The sequence below is a fragment of the Bufo gargarizans genome, chromosome 9, assembly GCF_014858855.1.
Source record: "Bufo gargarizans isolate SCDJY-AF-19 chromosome 9, ASM1485885v1, whole genome shotgun sequence".
NCBI lineage: Eukaryota > Metazoa > Chordata > Amphibia > Anura > Bufonidae > Bufo > Bufo gargarizans.
The window spans coordinates 131,275,434-131,290,824 of record NC_058088.1 but is presented as its reverse complement, the minus strand read 5'-3'; the positions used below and the strand labels follow the sequence as shown (position 1 = coordinate 131,290,824).

The 15,391-nt window shown below is 38.0% G+C and overlaps 1 protein-coding gene across 2 annotated transcripts; it reads left to right on the top strand.

The window, feature by feature from the left end:
* Window positions 1-968: 968 nt before the first annotated feature.
* Window positions 969-13,487, top strand: LOC122919527. Of its 2 annotated transcripts, none has more exons than XM_044268600.1 (2): window positions 969-1,313; window positions 12,096-13,487. In XM_044268600.1, exons 1-2 carry the CDS (start codon window positions 972-974, stop codon window positions 13,047-13,049), a joined length of 1,296 nt encoding a protein of 431 aa, XP_044124535.1. In that variant the 5' UTR covers window positions 969-971; the 3' UTR covers window positions 13,050-13,487. The 2 variants fall into 2 exon arrangements, with proteins under 2 accessions (XP_044124535.1, XP_044124534.1); XM_044268599.1 differs by having other exon boundaries at window positions 969-1,325; window positions 12,108-13,487.
* The last annotated feature ends 1,904 nt before the right edge of the window (window positions 13,488-15,391 follow it).

The window sequence follows — 15,391 nt, the reverse complement described above, 5'->3', positions numbered from 1 at the left end:
GATTTATAGCCCCAGTCACCATCCAAGGTAAGATGTTATTAAGACAGCTTACTACTGATAACATAGATTGGGACACTCCGTTACCTATTGAGAAACAACGAAGATGGGAGAAATGGAGAGGTTCTCTGAAGACATTAGAACAGCTCCAAATTCCACGTTGCTATGCCCCAGTCTCCATCTCAGCCGCTGTCCAGAGGGAAATCCATATTTTCTCTGATGCATCAGTTGAAGCTATAGCTGCAGTGGCCTATTTGAAGACCTCAGGAGTTAATGGAGACATACACTGCAACTTTGTTCTAGGCAAGACAAAGCTAACACCAAAACCCGCACATACCATACCCAGACTTGAACTTTGTGCAGCTGTGCTAGCAGTGGAAATAGCTGAAGTCATAAAGAGTGAAATGGACATTAACATTGATTCCTTCACATTTTACACAGACAGCAAGATAGTGCTTGGTTACATTTACAACCAAACTAAACAATTTTACGTGTACGTCAGCAATAGAGTAGAACGTATCAGAAGGTTCTCCTTGCCAAAGCAATGGCACCATATTCCCACTGACCTTAATCCTGCCGATTGTGGGACAAGAGCTATATCTCCAGTAGCTCTCCTCGACTGCTTGTGGCTGTCGCCTCCAAGATTTCTTTCTGAAAACTCCTACTCAATTCCCACGGACACTACCTATGAACTGGTACATCCTGACGATGATAAAGAAATCAGGTCTATGTACACCACACTGTGTACCTCTGCGAGTTCAGAACAAAAACTAAAGTCGCATCGTTTTGAACGTTTCTCAACCTGGTCATCAGCTGTTAGGACCGTTGCTTATTTGATACACATTGCCCATTGTTTTAAAAGGAGCTCAACTTCAGAATGTCATGGCTGGCATATCTGTACCAACCTCCCTACTGCAACGGAAATTGAGCAGGCGGAAAGGGTAATCATTCGCTGTGTACAACAAGAAGTGTACATGGAAGAGTTGCACAGATTCAAAGGTGGAATACCTCTATCAAAGGGTAGTTCACTATTTAATCTGAACCCTGTAGTCGATGACAATCAGTTGCTACGAGTTGGAGGTCGAATAGAGAAATCTGACCTGTGCAGCAAGGAACAAAACCCCGTCATCATACCAGGTCAGCACCACATTGCCACTCTTCTAATACGGCACCATCACGAACTAATACAGCACCAAGGCCGACAATTTACAGAAGGTGCTATCAGGTCAGCTGGCTTGTGGATTGTTGGAATGAAGAGATGTGTTTCTTCCCTGCTTTTTAAATGCGTCAAGTGTCGCAAGTTAAGAGGTAGACACCAACTACAACAAATATAAGGTAATGTCGCACTCGAATGAGGTAGGAATCCAATAAGAGGTGCTCCCACTATCAGACAACACCCAGTCTGAAAGTATGAAATGAATAAATAAGATTAAAGTGGGGCACACTCTTTAAAGTAAAGGGATCTTTAATGGTCTATACAATAATACACAGTAAGTTGATAATACAATGATGAATAAAAAAGATGAATAAAAAAGATAGTGACTTTATAAGACTAAAATAAAATAAAATTAAATTGAATTACAATGAATAAAACATAAATCCCATTAAATATGCTAAAATATTCATATAATATTCAAAAAATAATCGATGTAAGATATATAATAGCAATGAAATCCTGCACTGATAATTATAAGTGCATCTGAGAAAAGTGAATCTTGATTAAAACCAGTCTTTTGTATCTCTATTGGAAATTGAGCGAAGTCTTTCCTGATATAGATAAGTTAGTAAGGTTACAACAATGTTGCGATATACTTGTATATATTTGATCAATTCGGAGCATATAGCTTTCAACAGTTCGGATTGCAGCGTATAGCTACAAGATCATACAGCGGCGTCCCGCTGTGTTTGAAGAGAGCGATCGCTTGTGTGGGATCAATGCAGCCTTACCCGGAGGTCTTGGTACCTGACAGTGAGTCCTCGACTCGGTGAAATCAACTTGTGGTATCCCGGTCTCAAGGGCCGTTACTGAGCTGGCGTCAGTCAGGTTGTGTTCCACGCGGTCTTTGGCGTCTCCAATGACGCAGTGAGTCGGCTCTTTTTGTAACGGTGTCCAGACCTTTACCGGGGGTTGCAGTGTCCTTGCTGTCCTTTAAGGGGGATTCACACCAGACGCGTTTCGGGGCTTTGAAGTATTGACCCCTTCCTCAGTGGTTAATATCCCCCTGCTAATGGTCTTCTTTTATAGTAAGTAAGGAGTATACAAAAGACTGGTCTGGAGTTCCTATCTTCCAAGGATTGGAGTTAATATAAATTTTCAAGTACTTAAAATTATAACTTTATTACAACAAATAAAATAACAAAACTCATATATAATAAGTCACTGGGTTACTTGGAGTCAACTATAATATAAAAATAAAAATATAATATAAAACGCACCAGTACTGCATACAATTTAAATGCACCTCTGGTGCGTTTTTTCCAAGAACTTCATTTTTCAAGGATTTTTTCAGAATTAACGACATTGTAGCTTAAATGAATCCAACATCTTAAAAACACCAAAGAAGTTTAAAATTGATAAAGCTTTCATGTATGGACACTATTATCGACGACAGCATACAGTGATAAAAGGATCTTTAATTAATTGATCAGTATATCCCTTAAAATAATGACATATAACAAACGCACTAATATCGCATATAATTTTTGGCTGCGTTATAGTATAAATCTACAAAAATTGGAGTTAAAATTTAGCATTAACAGTAACAGTTAGCCATAGATTCTTCAGGGTAATTCTGGAATACGGAGGGGTACAGGATTAGTCGAGAATTGGGGAGATGATTTTTCAACTATTGTAGAATACTAGGATGGAGGCCAGATGTGGAGGAGAAACTGGACCAAATTGACATATAGTCCAGTTAATCGTCAACAGATGGCCCCCAACCTACAGAAACCCAAACAATTCAAAATCTGCATTCAACCCTAATGGTTGTAGGGTATTTAGTTCGTAAATGCGTTTTGTTTCTAGACGAGACATTTTCTCTACATGATTCCCACCTCTCCAATCCTTCTGTACCTTATCTATCGCTACAAATTTCAACCCCGAAGGATCCTGATTGTGCGCTATCTTAAAATGAAATGACAATGAGTGGGTTTCAAAACCTTTTTTTATATTGCCAATATGTTCCGCGATGCGTTTTTTCAGCGTTCTCTTCGTTCGCCCTACATATTGGAGCCCACAGGGGCATTCAATCACGTATATTACATTTTCAGTACTACATGTAAGGAATTCCCTGATTTTATGGCAATACTTGTTAGCAGTTGATATAATCTCTATTGTTTTTTTGGGGAACGAGGTAAGTTTACAATTGTTACATTTCCCACAACGGAAAAAGCCCTGAATGTTAGCCCAAGATTGAACCGTAGGGACACATGTATTCTTTTTCAAAACAGTGGGGGCTATTTTTATATTTAGATTTGGGGCCTTCGTAAATATAATTTTTGGCTTGGATGGTATAATAGAGTTTAATATTTTATCTTTTTTCAACAGATGCCAGTGTTTGCATATAATGGACCGGACTCTCCCAAAGTCTCCGTTAAAAGGTAAGATTAAACGTAAATTTGAATCTATGGTCTCAACTCTTGTGTTTTTTTTATCAATAAAAAATTCTTTCCTATCCATAGTTTTTACTTTATTGAGGGCAGCATCTAAAATTTCTCTAGGATATTGTTTATCAAGAAATTGGTCAGTCATGATTTTGGCTTCTTTTTCAAATTCCTCGTCCTGTGTACAGTTACGTTTCACTCTCCTCAGCTGTCCTTGTGGAATGTTGATTAACCAATTAGGGAGATGACAGCTGTTAAATAGGATGTAACTATTACATGCTGTAGGTTTTATAAAAGTTGTACATTGTAGTTTACCCTCATGATTAGAAATCCTCAAATCCAAAAATTCCAATGTAGTTTTACTAATGTTCCCCGTGAAGGTCAAGTTCCACTCATTATCATTAATTTCATTTAAAAATTGCTTCAATTGATCTTCCTCTCCCTGCCATATAAAAAATATGTCATCAATATATCTTTGCCAGAGCACCAGGCTCGTCCCCAGCCTGGGTTGAATATTCTCACATTCCCATTGGGCCATAAATAAATTCGCATAGCTGGGGGCGAACCTGGTGCCCATGGCTGTGCCCTGCGTTTGTATATAAAAATCATCTAAAAAGTTCAAATAATTGTGTGTTAGAATAAAATCAATAGCTTCGACCACGTATTCGATTTGTGTATAACTCAAAACACCCTCTAATTGCAGTTGAGATTTAACTGAATTTTTGCCCTGTTCGTGTTGAATTATAGTATAAAGGGATTGAACGTCCAAAGTTCCCATAATCCAATTTTCCTTAAAATTCAGTGATTCTATAATTTTTATCATTTGGGTGGTATCCTTGACATACGAGGGTACTTTTTTTACTCTGGATTGTAGTATCACATCCACGTATTGTGATAAATTTGAAGTCAAGGAACCTATTCCCGATATAATTGGACGGCCGGGTGGGTTATTCTTATCCTTATGGACTTTGGGCAAACAATAAAAGACAGGAATACGTGGTGATCTATTGATTAAAAAATTGTACTCATCTTCATTTAAAATGCCTATTTCTTTACCTTTGCTGCAAAACTCCTTTAATTCTGATAAAAAAATTTCTGTGGGGTCATTTAAAAGTTTTTTATAAGTATCACTATCTGAAAGCTGACGTGAACATTCAGAGTTATATTTCTCTAAATCTTGTACCACTATTGCACCACCCTTATCTGCTGGACGAATTACAATTTTTTCTTCTTTTTGTAACTCTTTTAATGCTTTCACTTCCGTATTTGTTAAATTATTACGTTTGTATCTGATTTTGTCTTTTAATTTACGTATATCGTGCTCGACACATTCTTTGAAACTAGCCATCTCTTGGCTAGTTTCATTTCTAGGATACTTTTTCGATGGTCTTTTCAAGTCAGTATGTGTAAATTTATCATTTAGTATTTCCCGATTAATAGGATTCTTGATAAAATATTTTTTTAGACAGAGACGTCTCATAAATTTCTCAACACCAATAAATGTTTCAAACTTGTTTAATCTATTAGTGGGGGCAAATTTAAGACCTTTATTTAATAAGGTGACTTGTGCATTTGTTAAGATTTTTGTGCTCAAATTTATAATAGAATCATTAGTGATAACGTTATTAATTATCTGTGTCTTTTCCCTCTTCTTTCCCCTTCCTCTACGTATCTTTCCCTTTCCCCTTGATTCCTTGTTCTCATTCGGTGTTCCTGATTGTTGTAGTGTTCCTGTGACTGTATTCTCTCTGCCCTGTAGTGATGAGGTCTGTGCATTTCGTGTGAAGTTTGTGATTTGTGTCTTAAATTGTACTGGTGATCTATTAGTGATTCTTGATTCTGTGTGCGTGCTCTTTGTGATGACTCGTGTCTCGTACGTGTCCTGTGGTGTGGTGGAGTCCTGTCTAAAAAATGTTCTCGTTCCTCCAAGATTTCAAATCTATTTTGCACCGGTATAGAGAAGTCATTTCCAAATTTTTCCCTGTTTTGTGTTTCTTCATTTTGTGTCAGATTCAATAAATTTGGTCTGACTGATATATCTCGTTGTATATCCCCAGTTTCAACCCTTCTTTTACTCATTCTATTCTCATAGTTCATTTTTTTCGTCTTTTTCTCTATAATTTCTTGTTCTATTCTGTCCAGATTGAGGCACAATCTGGACTGATAGGTCAGAAATTCTGTATTTTGAGGTAATTTATCTACCACTGGACGTAATTCATTTATTTTGTTGGTTGTCTCTGTCAGAATTTCTAGTCTTCTCTTAATAATTAGTTTAACAAGAGAGAGAGAGTACTGGTGTAGTGTTTCATCCCATTCTTTTGAAAAGGATTGGTTACAGAGGTCTTGAGCTGGATTTTTTGTTAGTGTTAGGCCTTTGGGGATGCTGTTGCATTCTATATGTCTAGTTAAAGTTTTGACCTCCCACCTTTGTTTGAGCTGTCTGACCAAAAGTTGTTCTAATTCTTTGAATGTGTCTCTCATAGATATATTGTCATTACTATTTTTGGACTCAAAAGATGCAAAGGAGAAATTGTCTACCATTTGTTTTTTCGTTTCTACATGATCCCAAATACTTTTGGACACCTCCTCATTCTGTGCAGACATAGTGGGTGAAAATATAGTTCAATAAATATAAGGTAATGTCGCACTCGAATGAGGTAGGAATCCAATAAGAGGTGCTCCCACTATCAGACAACACCCAGTCTGAAAGTATGAAATGAATAAATAAGATTAAAGTGGGGCACACTCTTTAAAGTAAAGGGATCTTTAATGGTCTATACAATAATACACAGTAAGTTGATAATACAATGATGAATAAAAAAGATGAATAAAAAAGATAGTGACTTTATAAGACTAAAATAAAATAAAATTAAATTGAATTACAATGAATAAAACATAAATCCCATTAAATATGCTAAAATATTCATATAATATTCAAAAAATAATCGATGTAAGATATATAATAGCAATGAAATCCTGCACTGATAATTATAAGTGCATCTGAGAAAAGTGAATCTTGATTAAAACCAGTCTTTTGTATCTCTATTGGAAATTGAGCGAAGTCTTTCCTGATATAGATAAGTTAGTAAGGTTACAACAATGTTGCGATATACTTGTATATATTTGATCAATTCGGAGCATATAGCTTTCAACAGTTCGGATTGCAGCGTATAGCTACAAGATCATACAGCGGCGTCCCGCTGTGTTTGAAGAGAGCGATCGCTTGTGTGGGATCAATGCAGCCTTACCCGGAGGTCTTGGTACCTGACAGTGAGTCCTCGACTCGGTGAAATCAACTTGTGGTATCCCGGTCTCAAGGGCCGTTACTGAGCTGGCGTCAGTCAGGTTGTGTTCCACGCGGTCTTTGGCGTCTCCAATGACGCAGTGAGTCGGCTCTTTTTGTAACGGTGTCCAGACCTTTACCGGGGGTTGCAGTGTCCTTGCTGTCCTTTAAGGGGGATTCACACCAGACGCGTTTCGGGGCTTTGAAGTATTGACCCCTTCCTCAGTGGTTAATATCCCCCTGCTAATGGTCTTCTTTTATAGTAAGTAAGGAGTATACAAAAGACTGGTCTGGAGTTCCTATCTTCCAAGGATTGGAGTTAGTATAAATTTTCAAATACTTAAAATTATAACTTTATTACAACAAATAAAATAACAAAACTCATATATAATAAGTCACTGGGTTACTTGGAGTCAACTATAATATAAAAATAAAAATATAATATAAAACGCACCAGTACTGCATACAATTTAAATGCACCTCTGGTGCGTTTTTTCCAAGAACTTCATTTTTCAAGGATTTTTTCAGAATACAGAATAGTAATGACAATATATCTATGAGAGACACATTCAAAGAATTAGAACAACTTTTGGTCAGACAGCTCAAACAAAGGTGGGAGGTCAAAACTTTAACTAGACATATAGAATGCAACAGCATCCCCAAAGGCCTAACACTAACAAAAAATCCAGCTCAAGACCTCTGTAACCAATCCTTTTCAAAAGAATGGGATGAAACACTACACCAGTACTCTCTCTCTCTTGTTAAACTAATTATTAAGAGAAGACTAGAAATTCTGACAGAGACAACCAACAAAATAAATGAATTACGTCCAGTGGTAGATAAATTACCTCAAAATACAGAATTTCTGACCTATCAGTCCAGATTGTGCCTCAATCTGGACAGAATAGAACAAGAAATTATAGAGAAAAAGACGAAAAAAATGAACTATGAGAATAGAATGAGTAAAAGAAGGGTTGAAACTGGGGATATACAACGAGATATATCAGTCAGACCAAATTTATTGAATCTGACACAAAATGAAGAAACACAAAACAGGGAAAAATTTGGAAATGACTTCTCTATACCGGTGCAAAATAGATTTGAAATCTTGGAGGAACGAGAACATTTTTTAGACAGGACTCCACCACACCACAGGACACGTACGAGACACGAGTCATCACAAAGAGCACGCACACAGAATCAAGAATCACTAATAGATCACCAGTACAATTTAAGACACAAATCACAAACTTCACACGAAATGCACAGACCTCATCACTACAGGGCAGAGAGAATACAGTCACAGGAACACTACAACAATCAGGAACACCGAATGAGAACAAGGAATCAAGGGGAAAGGGAAAGATACGTAGAGGAAGGGGAAAGAAGAGGGAAAAGACACAGATAATTAATAACGTTATCACTAATGATTCTATTATAAATTTGAGCACAAAAATCTTAACAAATGCACAAGTCACCTTATTAAATAAAGGTCTTAAATTTGCCCCCACTAATAGATTAAACAAGTTTGAAACATTTATTGGTGTTGAGAAATTTATGAGACGTCTCTGTCTAAAAAAATATTTTATCAAGAATCCTATTAATCGGGAAATACTAAATGATAAATTTACACATACTGACTTGAAAAGACCATCGAAAAAGTATCCTAGAAATGAAACTAGCCAAGAGATGGCTAGTTTCAAAGAATGTGTCGAGCACGATATACGTAAATTAAAAGACAAAATCAGATACAAACGTAATAATTTAACAAATACGGAAGTGAAAGCATTAAAAGAGTTACAAAAAGAAGAAAAAATTGTAATTCGTCCAGCAGATAAGGGTGGTGCAATAGTGGTACAAGATTTAGAGAAATATAACTCTGAATGTTCACGTCAGCTTTCAGATAGTGATACTTATAAAAAACTTTTAAATGACCCCACAGAAATTTTTTTATCAGAATTAAAGGAGTTTTGCAGCAAAGGTAAAGAAATAGGCATTTTAAATGAAGATGAGTACAATTTTTTAATCAATAGATCACCACGTATTCCTGTCTTTTATTGTTTGCCCAAAGTCCATAAGGATAAGAATAACCCACCCGGCCGTCCAATTATATCGGGAATAGGTTCCTTGACTTCAAATTTATCACAATACGTGGATGTGATACTACAATCCAGAGTAAAAAAAGTACCCTCGTATGTCAAGGATACCACCCAAATGATAAAAATTATAGAATCACTGAATTTTAAGGAAAATTGGATTATGGGAACTTTGGACGTTCAATCCCTTTATACTATAATTCAACACGAACAGGGCAAAAATTCAGTTAAATCTCAACTGCAATTAGAGGGTGTTTTGAGTTATACACAAATCGAATACGTGGTCGAAGCTATTGATTTTATTCTAACACACAATTATTTGAACTTTTTAGATGATTTTTATATACAAACGCAGGGCACAGCCATGGGCACCAGGTTCGCCCCCAGCTATGCGAATTTATTTATGGCCCAATGGGAATGTGAGAATATTCAACCCAGGCTGGGGACGAGCCTGGTGCTCTGGCAAAGATATATTGATGACATATTTTTTATATGGCAGGGAGAGGAAGATCAATTGAAGCAATTTTTAAATGAAATTAATGATAATGAGTGGAACTTGACCTTCACGGGGAACATTAGTAAAACTACATTGGAATTTTTGGATTTGAGGATTTCTAATCATGAGGGTAAACTACAACGTACAACTTTTATAAAACCTACAGCATGTAATAGTTACATCCTATTTAACAGCTGTCATCTCCCTAATTGGTTAATCAACATTCCACAAGGACAGCTGAGGAGAGTGAAACGTAACTGTACACAGGACGAGGAATTTGAAAAAGAAGCCAAAATCATGACTGACCAATTTCTTGATAAACAATATCCTAGAGAAATTTTAGATGCTGCCCTCAATAAAGTAAAAACTATGGATAGGAAAGAATTTTTTATTGATAAAAAAAACACAAGAGTTGAGACCATAGATTCAAATTTACGTTTAATCTTACCTTTTAACGGAGACTTTGGGAGAGTCCGGTCCATTATATGCAAACACTGGCATCTGTTGAAAAAAGATAAAATATTAAACTCTATTATACCATCCAAGCCAAAAATTATATTTACGAAGGCCCCAAATCTAAATATAAAAATAGCCCCCACTGTTTTGAAAAAGAATACATGTGTCCCTACGGTTCAATCTTGGGCTAACATTCAGGGCTTTTTCCGTTGTGGGAAATGTAACAATTGTAAACTTACCTCGTTCCCCAAAAAAACAATAGAGATTATATCAACTGCTAACAAGTATTGCCATAAAATCAGGGAATTCCTTACATGTAGTACTGAAAACGTAATATACGTGATTGAATGCCCCTGTGGGCTCCAATATGTAGGGCGAACGAAGAGAACGCTGAAAAAACGCATCGCGGAACATATTGGCAATATAAAAAAAGGTTTTGAAACCCACTCATTGTCATTTCATTTTAAGATAGCGCACAATCAGGATCCTTCGGGGTTGAAATTTGTAGCGATAGATAAGGTACAGAAGGATTGGAGAGGTGGGAATCATGTAGAGAAAATGTCTCGTCTAGAAACAAAACGCATTTACGAACTAAATACCCTACAACCATTAGGGTTGAATGCAGATTTTGAATTGTTTGGGTTTCTGTAGGTTGGGGGCCATCTGTTGACGATTAACTGGACTATATGTCAATTTGGTCCAGTTTCTCCTCCACATCTGGCCTCCATCCTAGTATTCTACAATAGTTGAAAAATCATCTCCCCAATTCTCGACTAATCCTGTACCCCTCCGTATTCCAGAATTACCCTGAAGAATCTATGGCTAACTGTTACTGTTAATGCTAAATTTTAACTCCAATTTTTGTAGATTTATACTATAACGCAGCCAAAAATTATATGCGATATTAGTGCGTTTGTTATATGTCATTATTTTAAGGGATATACTGATCAATTAATTAAAGATCCTTTTATCACTGTATGCTGTCGTCGATAATAGTGTCCATACATGAAAGCTTTATCAATTTTAAACTTCTTTGGTGTTTTTAAGATGTTGGATTCATTTAAGCTACAATGTCGTTAATTCTGAAAAAATCCTTGAAAAATGAAGTTCTTGGAAAAAACGCACCAGAGGTGCATTTAAATTGTATGCAGTACTGGTGCGTTTTATATTATATTTTTATTTTTATATTATAGTTGACTCCAAGTAACCCAGTGACTTATTATATATGAGTTTTGTTATTTTATTTGTTGTAATAAAGTTATAATTTTAAGTATTTGAAAATTTATACTAACTCCAATCCTTGGAAGATAGGAACTCCAGACCAGTCTTTTGTATACTCCTTACTTACTATAAAAGAAGACCATTAGCAGGGGGATATTAACCACTGAGGAAGGGGTCAATACTTCAAAGCCCCGAAACGCGTCTGGTGTGAATCCCCCTTAAAGGACAGCAAGGACACTGCAACCCCCGGTAAAGGTCTGGACACCGTTACAAAAAGAGCCGACTCACTGCGTCATTGGAGACGCCAAAGACCGCGTGGAACACAACCTGACTGACGCCAGCTCAGTAACGGCCCTTGAGACCGGGATACCACAAGTTGATTTCACCGAGTCGAGGACTCACTGTCAGGTACCAAGACCTCCGGGTAAGGCTGCATTGATCCCACACAAGCGATCGCTCTCTTCAAACACAGCGGGACGCCGCTGTATGATCTTGTAGCTATACGCTGCAATCCGAACTGTTGAAAGCTATATGCTCCGAATTGATCAAATATATACAAGTATATCGCAACATTGTTGTAACCTTACTAACTTATCTATATCAGGAAAGACTTCGCTCAATTTCCAATAGAGATACAAAAGACTGGTTTTAATCAAGATTCACTTTTCTCAGATGCACTTATAATTATCAGTGCAGGATTTCATTGCTATTATATATCTTACATCGATTATTTTTTGAATATTATATGAATATTTTAGCATATTTAATGGGATTTATGTTTTATTCATTGTAATTCAATTTAATTTTATTTTATTTTAGTCTTATAAAGTCACTATCTTTTTTATTCATCTTTTTTATTCATCATTGTATTATCAACTTACTGTGTATTATTGTATAGACCATTAAAGATCCCTTTACTTTAAAGAGTGTGCCCCACTTTAACCAACTACAACAAATGGCAAGCCTGCCATTTGATCGCCTAAGTACAGATCCACCTTTCACCTACGTTGGAGTTGATGTATTTGGTCCATGGACTGTGGTAACTCGTAGGACTCGCGGTGGAGCAGCCAATAGCAAGAGGTGGGCCGTGTTGTTTACCTGTCTCAGCGTACGAGCTGTACATATCGAGGTGATCGAGTCAATGGATTCGTCTTGTTTCATCAACGCTTTACGAAGATTCTTCTCCATCCGAGGACCTGTCAAACAACTAAGATCCGACTGTGGTACCAACTTCGTTGGAGCCTGTAAAGAACTTCAACTAGACAATTTCTTAGCAAACAATGGATGTACTTGGCTGTTTAATTCACCACATTCTTCGCATATGGGAGGATCCTGGGAGCGAATGATTGGAATCGCTCGAAGAATTCTCGATTCCATGTTGCAGGACCACAAGTCTTCACTATTGACTCACGAGACTTTGAGTACCTTTCTCTCAGAAGTATCCGCCATCATTAATGCAAGGCCTCTAGTACCAGTATCTTCCGATCCTGATGCTCCAATGATCCTTACCCCAGCCACACTCCTTACTCAGAAGGTTGGAACTACCGTGATATCTTCTGCCGAGATTGACCCGAAGGATATCTATAGGCGTCAATGGAAACGGGTGCAACACCTAGCCAATGTGTTTTGGCACCGCTGGAGAATGGAGTACCTGCATACCCTTCAAAGCCGTTCCAAATGGCAAACACCCAAGCCTAACCTCAAAGTGGGAGACCTCGTTCTTCTGAAAGATAGAGAAGTCTGTCGCAATGAGTGGCCTATGGGTCTTGTAACAAGCGTAATGCCCAGCGATGACGGAAAGGTTCGAAAGGTTGAAGTTAAGATAACTAAAGGAGGTTCTGCTCGGACTTTCTCACGACCAATCACGGAATTGGTGCTTCTTCTCCCAAGTGAGTGACTTAGGCAGGAGTACCGGCTATACCTGTTATGGCGGGGAGAATATCACTATCACTATTGACTGTGCTACTGTTGAAGTCCCACGATTACAAACGATAGACCGCAGGACTCAAGCCATCTGTTTTTTGGACGTCATGTTTCATTGTTCATTTACTGCATACCTTCTTGTGTTTGCGGGTATCTCGTATCTATGGTTTACACACCAGTTTTACCTTTAACGTTTCTTCCCCTACAGGTTCAAGTTGGACTTATCTTTATATATGTAATAGACTTTGAAATCTAAAGATTTCAGGCGGGGAGTGTCATGTTACATGATATTATTTTTTATTATGTACTGTCTCTTTAATGCCTATCTAGTTTGTCTCTTGTGGCTTTCCTTAGTTTGCATGCTGCTCAGTCTCCTCCCCCTCTTTGCTGTATCAGCCATTTTAATGCTGTAATTCATCTGACCTGTGTCTATTCTCTATACCTGCATGGAAGAATCGTTCTTTTACCTGTTATAACTTGCATTCTACGGATCATACGACGAATAAACATCGCCAGATCTTATTTCATGTGAGTTGGGACTGAGTAAGCTATCTGGAAAGGTGATTTGGGATGAATAATCTCTTCAGGGCAATGAGCTCCATGTGCTACTGAAAACCACATTCATAGCCTTTGCAGCCGATTCAGAATAGTAGGTGCAGAAAAGAACATCAAAAGTTGATAGAGCAGATATCAAATTGGATCGTGAACATCACGAGGACGTGCTACATGGTGGGGCAGTATGTTTGCACAACAATTACTGTACTTCCCCTTTAAGAACAGGGGTATGGTGTGTTGACCAACATTCTCTACTACTAATGTCCTATTGGACTCAATTCCACCAATTTTCCCTGCGCCTACCTATTTAACTAAGACTTTTATTCTCAATTACTTAATATTACTGGTGTGAATAGCTAATTCATTTAAATTAAAATTCCAGTAGTCACTGCCCTTCATATATCACTTAGACCACCTTGTCAGATTGTCAACTGACTAGTTTAACCTCCTATACACTTGTGCCAACAGGCTGCGCGCTGCCTGTATATTATATATGCACTGTGTGTGTCATTTTACTTGTACTGGTTTAACGGCAGTGATTTACTGTTATAAAATCAGAGCCTCACGCTGCCCCCCGACATGTTTCGCCGTATCACGTAGTCTTCAGGGGTTAGGGCAGAGTGCGAGCGTGTCCTCCTCGCGGCTGGCTTTTAAAAGGTTTGTTGATGACGTGGTTGCTAGGGGCCTCACTAGGGGGCGTGGTGGAGATCACTACTGGGATTCTAATTGGATGCATTACATGGCCCGGCCTACTGTCGTCATGGCCTCCGCCCCCCGACGTCAGCTGCCTCCTACGTTCTTCCTTTTGGTTGGTCCACGTCATTGGGGAGCGTCTGGTCGCGTCATAGTTCCGCCTACCCGACGTCACTTACCTCCTGTTTTCCTCCTTCTCATTGGTCCTTGTCGTCAGGTCATCGCGCATGTCCGGTAGGCTTGGCTGTTCTCCGGTGCCTGTGTCAGTGCGCATGCCCTCTGACTTTGTCCCCAGCCTCTTTAGAATTCTGGATTTGATACTTAACTACAGCGCATGCCCACAGACTTAGGCCCAGACTAAGTTTGTTTTAAAAATAAAAAAAATAGAGCAACCTCCTCTGCGGTAAGACTTGTTAAAAGAGGATTAAATGAAAATAAATTAAATGGAAGCCTGACTGGAGAAAATGGCCACTATAAGGAACTTCATGATTCCACTATACAGGTGAGATACAGCTACAGGTATATATGTACGAGCGAGTACGCGTTAGGGGATACAATAGAGAAATCTTACTGAAATGAGACAATAAAAAAATGGAATGAGACCAACCATGATTGAGGTAGTTTGAGAAGTGAAGGCAGAGGTACACAAAGGACATCGAATGCTTCTAATAGCTCGTGATTCCGAGGTACAGGTATACCCCTGGACATTACTCATGGTGGGTCCCTCCCTCTTGTCCCTCCTCGTCGGTCTCCCCCTCTCCTGATATTACCATCCTCCCTATTTGGTATTTCCTTCCCTCCTTTTTCTGTTCAGAAGGAGGCATAAGAAAAGTATAGCAGTATATGTATGCATAAAATAAACATCACGAATAATAGAGAAAATAGTGGGGACACAAACCAAAATGAATAAACAATACGTGAGCTGGATAAAATTCAGTCAAAAGTAATAAACAAGGAATTAATGTGCCTAAGTAGATATGTCCCATTAATGATGAAGAATATCAGGATCTCTGGATATAAACACGGCAAAGGCAAGGTATGAGTAGAAAGTAAACTAGGGTTAGAAGT

Bases quoted from the DNA above. Each gene is read 5' to 3' on its own strand.
- LOC122919527 (XM_044268600.1), top strand. From the start codon at position 972: ATGGAAGAGTTGCACAGATTCAAAGGTGGAATACCTCTATCAAAGGGT. The intron at 1,314-12,095 runs CAACTACAACAA...CCCCACTTTAAC, and splicing joins GCAAGTTAAGAGGTAGACAC to CAACTACAACAAATGGCAAG.